The 11209-nt window shown below is 46.8% G+C and overlaps 1 protein-coding gene across 2 annotated transcripts in view; it reads right to left on the bottom strand.

Moving 5' to 3' along the window:
• The window catches only part of LOC125949829 (homeobox protein 2), a 91295-nt gene that overhangs the window by 3916 nt on the left and 76170 nt on the right, over positions 1-11209 (bottom strand). For both annotated transcript variants that reach the window (XM_049677239.1, XM_049677240.1), the window contains exons 3-4: positions 2842-2948; positions 2586-2682 (exon numbers count right to left, since the gene is read on the bottom strand). In XM_049677239.1, coding sequence (XP_049533196.1) covers positions 2586-2682; positions 2842-2948 — 204 coding nt within the window. The remainder of the gene's footprint in view (positions 1-2585; positions 2683-2841; positions 2949-11209) is intronic.

Here is an 11209-nt window from a genome sequence, read left to right as displayed (position 1 = left end):
AACAAATTTTATAAATCTCGAAACATCTCAAAATGCATTTTGCATAGCACAGCAGCAATGAATATCAGTCAAAACTGTTTTTCGTTTTAGCCTTTATGATGAGAAAGTATACGAATATAAGTTTGGAATATGACATAATATTGCTTCTTCTTTCACTATTATTATATCTAATCAGCGTAATAATAAAATAATAAAACAGTATTAAAAATAAGGATAAAACATTTCATTTGGTGCTGTACCAATACGATTTTAAAACAAGAACAGCCCTAACGTTTATAGAAGTATTCCAAAAGATATCGATATTTCTACTGCTTTAGAGTAGAAGTAGAAGATAATTTCCTTAGTTAACTTCTTAGACAGTTTCAATATATAATTTTTTGTAGAAACTCAAAATGCACGCATCAAACACTTACTTATACAACGACACGGCTTTAAATCAATAGGTCCTGACGAAACCATGCCAGCCAGCTGTGCAAACCAGGAATTCCAATTCCAACCAGTTGTATGATCAAGGTGATTAGCCAAAACCAAACAACGAACATGTGTCACAAACGCGCCGAATCCCGAAACCAACCGTTTCCGGTACGGAAAGAAAGAAGCAAACAATCGATCTGGCAGGATTAGAATCGATCCTCCACCATCACCACGCCCTGATTGAAGTGTCGCTCTAAGACAAAACCTTCTCTACCTTGCTGGCATGACCGTTTTCCGACAGCGATCCAAAATCCATCTGGATTTGCAAATCATTCCAGCTCGCTTATCGCACCAGCGCTTCATCCACGTCGGATGTTAATAACCTGGTGGGCCGTGGATGGGCGGCGATTGTATGATTAAGCGATATGGTGCACCTCCACAGGCCCCAGAGTCAGGTTCGTGAGTGTTTGCTTGATTGAGTTTCTACTCCTACTCGGTGCCTCGCGGTTGGAGTCACGCGGCTCCACTTCGACTTGGACTGACTTGGTAATCGCGATAACGAGCTGACGACCGAGCCACGGGGACTTAATCCGTCCGTGCTGTCGGCTTTCTTCTTCTGGCCAAGGACCTGCTCGCCATGGTTCGTTGAGTGGCGACTTGGTGCTTCGCTGTAAGCCTTCCCTTTTAGGTGGCGTTACTCCCTAACGATCGATCGTCATGTACGACGATGATGTGGCCGCTCTCTCCGTGGAGGAACGCCATCGCTAAGGTCCACCACTCCCGGCGAGACAAAGAGAAAGAATGCCAGGATGCAATAGGTGCATAAGCGGTCCGGGGGAATCAATTAAAAGCAATTTATATGCACTCCATTGAACAAACATTTGATTTTTGCAAGTGCCGCGGCACTTAATTGCATTCTGCATCCCCCTCAGCCCTCCCCTCCCTTCCGCTTCAAAAAGCCCTTTTTGAGGACTCGTTGGGAAGCGTCGCGTCTCGAAAGGCTGCTCACGAAAACGAGGCACAACAACGAGCGAATGGGATTTTGTGGCCAGCATTCCCCGTGTCGATCGAAGTCTGAGTTGTACCGATGCATGGTCGGTACTCCGCCCAAAAACGCCTTTCTTCAACAACCACCAATTGTTTACTCTCTCTCTCTCTCTCGCTTTCGCGCTCCGTCTCACTTAATGGAAGGCTGCACTCGAGACGCAGAACCGTCCCTTCCCTGAGAGTTGTGTGCATCGTCCTATCGTTCTGTCGGGTTGAAATCGGTGTGAAAATGAAATCCCGACCAGACGCACACAGACGGTGGCTGCACAGGACGTGATGCACTTCGATGCAAATATCTTCTGCGCTCTGCACCGCAATCGGCGGGTTGCTGCAAACTCCCACCGATGCTGCCGAGTGCATTGAGTGCTCGCAAGGAAACCCCGCGCGGTTCAGGACGAGCAAAACAACGTTCTTCGGCGTAGCACAAGAAGCGATAAGCGGAACGCGTTACGCGTTACGCGTTGCCTGATTGTGCATTGTTCGATCAGCACGAGCAGCAGCAGCAGCAGCAGCAGCAGCATAAAAAACATATTTTCACGCGGAAAACCGGCACAATATCGAGAGCTATGCTTCGTTTTCTGCTGATTCCGATGAACGACGACAAGACAATTCTTCTGCGAAATCTTTCAGGTACAGGAATTTCTGTGAAAAGTCAACCACATCAGACCACAAACACCAGAACCGTGCTCCTGCTATGCAATTCATGCGTTCCAGAAGGCGGTGCACATTCCTCCGTTGTTTTCCGTTGCACACAAATCCGATTTGCCGGAAGTTCGCTTTTCGCGAGGCTGAGCAAATATTTTCTCCGTCCTTCACGACGAGACCGCAAACGCTGATGCTGAAAGCCCAACGTACACGCCCAAGCTAGAACGACGACGATAGAATTTGCATTTTACGTCGTCGTGTAGATGGAACCGTAGCGTGGTGCATCAATTATGCTGGCTGCATGCTGCACGCGCTCGTTTGGGGACCTCTTTATAGTGGAAACACCCGGGAGTATTGCTAAAGTCCTCTCGGGACTACTCGGGACTACCGGGCACCAACTTCGGTGCAACGCAGGTAACGAATGTAACGACTTTCGACCGAAACCAGAGCGGTGGCCACGGCACGGCGGCGGTACTTACCTTAAATATAAACTGTCCCATGTCGGAGATCTTCTCGGAGGCGGATCCGGTGGCGCGTTTGAAACAATTGAGATAATCACGTGTTAGGATGAAGTATCTGCAAAATAAACATAGCAACGGCGTTAATGTTGCGTGCCATTAGTGTCGCGTTGCAGGGGACAACGCCTCCTTCGAAGCCATAAAATGCGCCTAACGGTCGGTGATTAGAAGGAGCCGAATATGGGTTGGGTAATTTATGCGCGAACCGGATACGTACCGTTCCTTCCAGCGGGAGAACAGTCTATCGCGCTGCTGCCAGAGCAGGCCCCGTTTGATCGGTCCCGTCATCTGCGCTACCGGGATGCGTCCAATCAGGAGTGATTTCTGTAATTAAGCAAGCAAGGGAGATGGAAGTGAATTAGCGAAACCGTAGATCATCATCAAGATAAAATGAGATGATACATAAAATCTCTTTAAACGATTGATTTCAACCCACAGAAAGGACATCAGGGTTGAAGCAAAGTTTGACTCGTCAGCTGAAAAGTGGCACCAAGAGTTGTCTGATGCGATGATGTCTGGGCGGTGCGGTTTTGGAAAGGGAAACAAAGTTGCTTTCGGTTGCTAAATTTAGCCGCCCCAGTTCCTTCATCCATTTGCCTCGTGGTGGTAAGAATGGAAACTTCTGCCCGCAACAACCACCACCAGACACTCAAGGATTCCGCCCGTCTAGGAAGTTCCGAGGGATGGTAGATATTGAAATCAAGGTTAATTTGCACATTCATTTGGGTGTAAAATCTGAAGACCGGTCGGTCGACCTGGCCAGACGAAGGACCACCAGACCGACACGATGGTACCGATGGATAACGCACCGGAAGGAGGTTGATGGGGGAAGAGATGCAAAGTGGAAAAGTTTCAATCGTAGCTCGGCCGTGGAAAGAGTGTGCTAATGTGGTGTGGCGCCTTGGCCGGTAAGTGGCGGCATTGCGGACATTATCAGCTGACAGCTGCCGGTGCTGCTACCGTCCCCACCGGTGAGCTGGCTAGTTCATTATTTTAATTTAAATTACTTTTTCTCGCTTCGTTGGTGCCGGTGTGCCGATGGTGATCCGGAGGCAGTGGATTGAATCATGTCAACGGGAGTGGAGGGGAGGGGGGATGGTTGTACGTTTGCATTTGACTTTTCTAATCCATTGCCCTTCGTGGTCGCGATGGATGAGAAGAAAAAAAATAACATTGTGATTACGAACTTGTTATGCTGGCTAATTTTTGAATAAGCATGACTATTCGTTTCCGTGCGTTCTTCGTTTGCGCTCATGAACACGTTTCCAATGAATCGTTCGTAATGAGCTGCTTTACACTACTTATCTACATACTAAAATAGATTTGATTTAAATAATTATCTCGAGTGCGTTGTTATGATAAGCTGGACTGTTAATTTGTTGTTGTTAATTTGCTGGAATGTTAATTCCAGCCATAATAGGCTCAGTCGTCTTTAATGTTTTACGCAAATGTTGAATTAAAAATAAAATAAATTATGGGCCCTATTCCGAGAGTCTGTCTTGCAAACGAGACTGCTGTACTACTGCTGAAAAAAATTAGCAGTCTTGTTTAGCTCTTGTGAATGAATTTGTGATTTTTTACAGCCGGATTTCAAAACAAATACTAATACTAACAAATTAATCACCAACACCACTAAAAACCAACATCTTTCGCTCCAATGGCAACTACGACCAAAACGAAAAAATTTACCATTTTGAGTCTCGTTTTCAAGACTCAGAGTCTGTTGCTAAAACCTACCAGACTCTGAGTCTTGAAAATGAGACTGAAAGACTCGTTGCCATTGGACCGAAAAATGTTGGGTTTTGGTGGTGTTGGTGAATAATTTGTTAGTATTAGTATTTGTTTTGAAATTTGGCTGTAAAACATCACAAGTTCATTCATAAGAGCTCAACAAGACTGCTAAGTTTTTTCAGCAATAGTACAGCAGTCTCGTTTGCAAGACAGACTCTCGGAATAGGGCCCTATATCGTAAACTAAGCACAGATTGTGAAATCAAAGCTTAAAAGTTACAAAAAACTATGAAAACTTTGGTGTTGAGCAGCACGGTCCAAAGTTATGAAATGCATTGCGCAATGTATGACTTATGCTTTTTCAAACTGTGGTTTCCTCCGTGATATTTTTTATGTTTTCTATTGATTGATCTAAGGATTTGTCAAAATATTCTTTAAAGATTTTTCGTTCAGTAAAAAAAGGAAAAAAAATCCACAAAAAAATTAGATACGTTATTCCTCATTTAATGCGCGAAGGATCCTAGTGAAATGGAGGCGCATGGTACTTGCTACAAAATACCAATTGATCTGTTATCTTCATGCTGCCACGAATGTGTACGAAACGGATTAAGCTATTTTAAGACCGAATTCGCGGCGCTGTTTATCATAACTCCATCCTTATTCAAATGTTGCCACCAAAGCGGATATCAATACAGCAAGCTTCCTCTTTTCCTTTTACTTTCATTATCTCCATCTGCAAAAGGCTGCACCCCGAAAAATTACACCCTACATCGATCTTCAAATGCTTTCTTGCTTTCTCTAAACGTAACTCTGGCTCGGCACTCGCAAATCAAACCACACATCAACACGAGACGCGAAGATGCAAACGAGAAAAGAGAAACGAAAAATCAGAAAAGCGTGCAGAACCGGTACCTTCACTGTTGCCGACGGAAACGGAGGAAACGTAGAATGAAAACTCAACCAACCGATGCGGACGTTGCTCGGCGTTGAGGACCGTGCCGCTCATTGCTACATGCCAGTACGGGCACACATACTCACACTCGCAAAGGTGTAAAAGGTGCCAATGGTACGCCAGACGGTCGTCGTTACAACGATGTAAACACGTCCATGCACCATTAATAGCTTGTTGGAGAGCGAAGCAAAACGCTCCCGGTTCGCTCTCCAGCTCATCCGTGGCGAAAACGATAAGGATGTATCATCGCACTCACCAACCAGAGACATGGATTCTCGTGTAGCAACGGGCGGGGTTGAAAGTGATAATGTTGTAACAACGCTTCCACACCGGATCTCCGGAGGGTTATGCTTGATTTCCAATTCATTCATTGACGCTGCTTTGAGATCCCAAGAGATCTTTGCCTTTTCTCTCTGGGTGTGTCTGTGCGTCCGTGTGATCAATCGACAACAGGAACAGATTAGAGTTGTGCCAAGATTGTTTCCAATCAGCAAACACATCGACCGAAGAAGCAACGAAAGGCGAACGAAGACATAAATCCTCGATTCTCGTCGTGGGCGTCGTGAAGTTCCGGGACAAAAACAACCCACTTACTGTCGCTTCCCATCCCCCGAAAAACTCCGAGTGTATTCCGTAGCTAACGTTCGTCTGGTTCATTAAAAGTTGAGATACACCGATTATGGTCCTTAATCTCCTTACTCTGCTTGGTACGCGGGCGCGCTGAGAAGATTGTTTTTTTCTCGTCTAGATAATGGTTCTAGGGTGCGATTGGAGAGGGGTCGTTGTCGTTTCTCTTGTGAATGAAACGCGCACAAACAACTTATTCGGTTGCGTGACCATCGCCGGACCACCTCACCCCATATTCCAAAGCTAATTGCATTTCCAGTGCCTTATCGACAGGAAGAGGACTCGACATGAGCATATCCTCATAATAGATTTATAGGCATCGTAATTGTGGCTCATGACAATATCCTACCTTCTCACTAATTGAGGTACACGTTTTTCCAAGAGAACAAACATGTTTTTTCATGATAAGCGATAAGCAATCCACATTTCGTCTGGTACACTTTACATGAACGAGAAATGAAACAGAAATGAGAAACATTGCAACTTCCACATGACAAAGCAACCCTAAAGGCTCGATAAAGCAGCCGTAAAGGCAGTTCCGGATCGATGGCAGCTTCTCTCGTGCAATATGTAATTTATGTTCACATCGCAACCCGCCTTTATCTAGCCTTGTGATGACAACGTTATCCTCTTAAGGAGAAGGATGTTGACGACAGCAAAGACAACACCAGAACGGCAGGACAACATCGGAAAACATTAAACATCCAATCATGTTCTTCATTATGATCGTCATCGGTCTTCTCTCCCGTCCTCGAATCCAAAACGTTTCGTTATCCTTTTGCGTTCATCAATCGACCCACATCCAACGCCCTCGAGCGGTTCGCAAAAGAGGATTTCCTCTGCGATGCTACACGTGGGATCGCGCTGGAAATGAATCTTTTCCCGGGAAAACTAATAATTTTATCTTTCAATCACGATGCCATGCTACATCGCAAACGGTGTCTTGCTCGAGTGAACCTCCATTACGAGATAAGCATCTAGAGAGAGCGAAAGAGAGACAGAGGAGAGTGAGTAGTGACGAGAATCTGAGACCGTAAGAAATCGTAATCGTGTATCCGCATGAACGGAAATTATCCGCCTTCACCGTAACTCAGATTGCGGGGTTCAACAATGCAATTTGCTCCTCCAATGCCTGAGAAGTCGGCACTTATGGTGGGTTGATAGGTCATGCGGTATATTCGTGGGATGTAACAATCTTCAACCTCCTACAGGGTATCAGGGTAGTTTGCGGGTTTTCCAGCTTGTACCATTTATATACAACATAACATTCCATTTGAACTCACAAACTGTTATACATCGAGTTTCCAGTAGAGCCCAGGGCAGAAATTCCACCATTCTTGACAAGTGCCAACCAATCATCCAATATTGCTGAAAAACCAAGAACTTTAAAACAATTTTCACCCCCACTTCGTTGACCACACCGTTGGTCATATTCTACCCCTCCAAGATATTGTATTTACCGTGTGGAATGGTGGTCCTGCAAGCGAGTGCCAAGCGACGACAATAATCAACTTTCTCGTCTGTCGCCACTCCCGCCTGCGAGCTGCTGAGTATCATCTTCGCAATCGGAAGCAATAAACGACAAATCGGTAAAATCCTTTCACACACCCCCCTTGGACCCTCTGCAGTGCGGCCCTTCTCCTGATGTGCTATTTATAAATCAAAGTTTTCCAATAAAGTGTGGCAACTTTCGTAAGATGACACCACCACCACCACCTCTTCCAAGACGACGGCATCGTTCGCTCAGCGCGATACTAATTGAGGAGCTAAGAGTGGAGCCAACATCCTCCAGTTTGACTTCCTGTCATCTTGTTGAGCTTGCGAGTTGTGAAGATTACTTTCTGCTTTGAAAAATTAGAAAGGATTTGCCAGGATCAGTGTCATCGATCAGCACCAGCAGAGGGAATCACACTTGGGTATCGACTTCACCACAAGCTCTTAAGCTGGTATGACATGTTCTCAACCTTTTCAACTTAAAGACGAATGTGTTTGAGTAAGAATTGAACCTCCGGCGCTTGACCATGGCCTCCCGGTGGGTGGGTGTAAAATTTGTCATAATTGGAAAAGTTACTCGACTAGCAGTCAGTGCAACATTCCCTTGAGTACATTCGAGACCATCCAGATATCCGCTGGGACAACTGGTGCCAGCACTTTTGGCGAGGAAGTGGAAAACAATCAGCCAGCCAGCCAGCCAGCTAGAGCGCCTGACCTGGCGTTCGGTCGGCTTCTCTGTGATTGTGGAATTCTTCTTCAAATATTTACCGACGTCTTTTCCGTCCCCGTAAAGCTAGTGTCGGTGGCTCTCAGTGTGCGCTCGAAACCACTTTATTGAATTAGTCCAAGTTGTTTTGCGGGTCTCCTGCAGCCGAGTCGGATTTCCATGGAGTGCGAGAAGCGAACGAAATCCTCAACTGGCTAACCTCGTGTGCACAGAATTTACGTAACTCCTTCCGTGGTGTGATACCGTTTGCTGACGGTAGGAAGGAATGGTCGCTGTTTATCAAGTACAACTGCTGCTACTGCTTCAGGGCCAGAGCAAGGGCCAGGGACTGTTTAGCCGAAGGAGGATTGCAACGATTATAGTAGTTCCAACGCTTTAAATAGCGGGAGATGTGGCGCTTACACCAAGACCAAGGATCACCACCACGTAAATCACCGAGCTGGCAGGAAGCGCTTCGCTTCGTTGCTTTTGCTGGCTCGCCCACACACACACACACACACACACACATCCCTGGCTGGTGTCCCGTTTTTGCGGGTCCCCAAAATTGGTTAATATCAAATCATCAGCGACTGAAACGTCTTGTGCTGACGTCTGCGGTGTTGCGACGTGCGACCTCTCACCGCGTGCAGAGTAAACCATTTTTGACATAATTTATGCACGTTGATTTGCACATCGCGTGGTCCTTTTGGAGGCGCACGAAAGAGGCGCACGGATTACGCCACAACCACCATGGCGAGCACCACACCCCGGGCACAAGCTGGAGATGATGCTACGACGCCTCGTAGGTGGCCGTCAGGAGGAGAAGGTGATGCAGATTGCTTTCCTTTCGCGCCAGATTGGATGATATCATTTCGCTCATCACACACACAAACACACAAACACGTGCGCGCGCCCGCCTATATCCGTGGACACGTCGTGTCTTGTTAGTGAAGCCGAGGCATGACATTTCTCGTTCCTTCTCTGCTTGCTGCTCCGGTGTCCGATGTCTGATGTCCGGTGTTTTAATAAAGAACCACTACTGCCCGGTGCGCATCCTGTGTGGTAGTGTGTAGTGGGCTCGACGACGACAACGACGACGACGACGATAAAACTTTTATAAACTTGTGCTAGTGTGTCCTCCTGTTCCTCCTGTTCCCCCTCCCAGGACACTAGACACCCCATTATGGGGAGCAAATCAAAGGGAAAACTTTCTCCTCTTCTCTCGCTCCCATTGCTTCCGTGCGTGTTAGTGTGTATGTTTGTTGGTGCTTTCGGTCAACAATGACACGGCCCATTTTACGGAGGGGACGCTATTTTTCCTCCTTTCCCCAGCATTTTCCGGTGAACACCGAAAGTCAATGATGGCAAAATGATGACATAAACGGAACCATTCGCTATTGATTCACGGCTGGCGAACACTCATTTCACATCGAGGCCTTCGGTCAACGGCAGTGACCGGAACGTATGATATGATTGAGAGGCCCTCCCCCTTGTGTCACAGACATTGAACTTCCGGAGTGCATTACGCCCGCGTGATGGCTTTCACTACACGATGATGGTGATGATGGTGGTCATGAGCAGTCGTATAGCTGCAGTTTATACTCTGTATTTTGTTCAATACCATTACCCTCCTGGTTCCCGCCTGGTTCCTTTGCAGTAGTAGCAGCAGCAGCAGCAACAAAACGCCATTAAGGTTATCATTTTATGGTTATTCCGATGTACACACACAAGCATTTCAGTTGCGAGCTGCGATGCCGTGGCGGCGGTAACGTTGCGTCAGTGATTTCGTTTTATCACCAGTTCCGGAACGCGAAAAAACTCCCCAATGGCAACTCTAACCGCCGTAGGTCGTCGATACGTCACAGTATCGAACGAACTGACCACTGAACGAACCAACAGACCGACCGCGAAATGGGCCAATATCGTTCAACATAAGGGGGTGGTGGAAATAAGGAAATCTCCAACAACGGCCTCCAACACCGGAAACTAACCTTATTTTCTTAATCAAAAAGCAAACACAAGGGAACGCACAAAGACGCACATCATGGACGCGTGGTCGGATACACAAACGGAGCCATTCTCGGGAAAGAGGAAGAAGAAACTCTCTCTCTCTCTCTCTCTTTCGCTCGAGCAAAAGAAACTAATTCTCGTGTCCGGTGGTCCGGACCCATTTCCACTTACTCCGGAAGCCGTCGCTTTCTTTAATTCTCGAGACGCCGAGCGAGCGAGCCAATGGTATAAACCAGTAGTAGTTCTGTTAGTGTATGTGTGTGTGTGTGTGTGTGTGTGGTTTGTTCTTCGTTCTAATCTAAATTTTATTGTGTCGAGATTATGCCAGTAGTCCCCTCAGGAGAGGCAGTTCGATTCCGCTGTGCGTTCCGGTGCGTGTGTGTGTGTGTTTGTGTGCTTTGCCTCTAAGATTATTGTGGTTGGCAGGGAAAAGGCCTGCTCCTTTCGCCCAGGTAGCTACTGCCATGGTCAACTCCGAAACGGAAACCGACCCCAGACACCGGGACACATCAGGAAGTGAAACCATCATCAAGGCAGGTTGGTTCGGTACACTGGTTGGCCTTCCTGTTGAGATTGGAGTTGGAATTGGAGAATGGAGGGGATCGGCTGGTCGGCATGAAAATGGAAGCAGAACACTAAGTTAAATAGGATAAATTTTCCTAAATTCTAACAGTAACCGAGCGGCGAACCAGACCTAAAGCACACAAAGGGCGAGGTGTGTGTGTGAGTCCCCGAAACTGGACTCATGAATAAATGCTTCACACAACAAAAAAAAAACACACGAAAACAGGAGTCTTTTCCAGCTGTGTGTGTGTGTGTGTGTGTGTGTGTGTGTGTGTGTGTGTGCTTGTGGTTAACATACCATGAATCAGAATACTGGCGAAATTGGGGCTCTTGCTTGCAATCCTCCTGATCGGACCGATGCTTTGTCGTGGTCAGAGAGACACTCGGACTCGAAGCGACGCTTAGCACACGAAAGCAAAAAGGATCCTCGGATGCCCCGGATTCAACAGCAAGTGCTGTTACTACAAACGATGGCCGAGGACGACGACGACATTGTAGAAAT

This window comes from Anopheles darlingi, chromosome 2 (assembly GCF_943734745.1).
Source record: "Anopheles darlingi chromosome 2, idAnoDarlMG_H_01, whole genome shotgun sequence".
NCBI classification, from domain to species: domain Eukaryota; kingdom Metazoa; phylum Arthropoda; class Insecta; order Diptera; family Culicidae; genus Anopheles; species Anopheles darlingi.
This window is presented reverse-complemented; position numbering and strand designations above follow the sequence as displayed.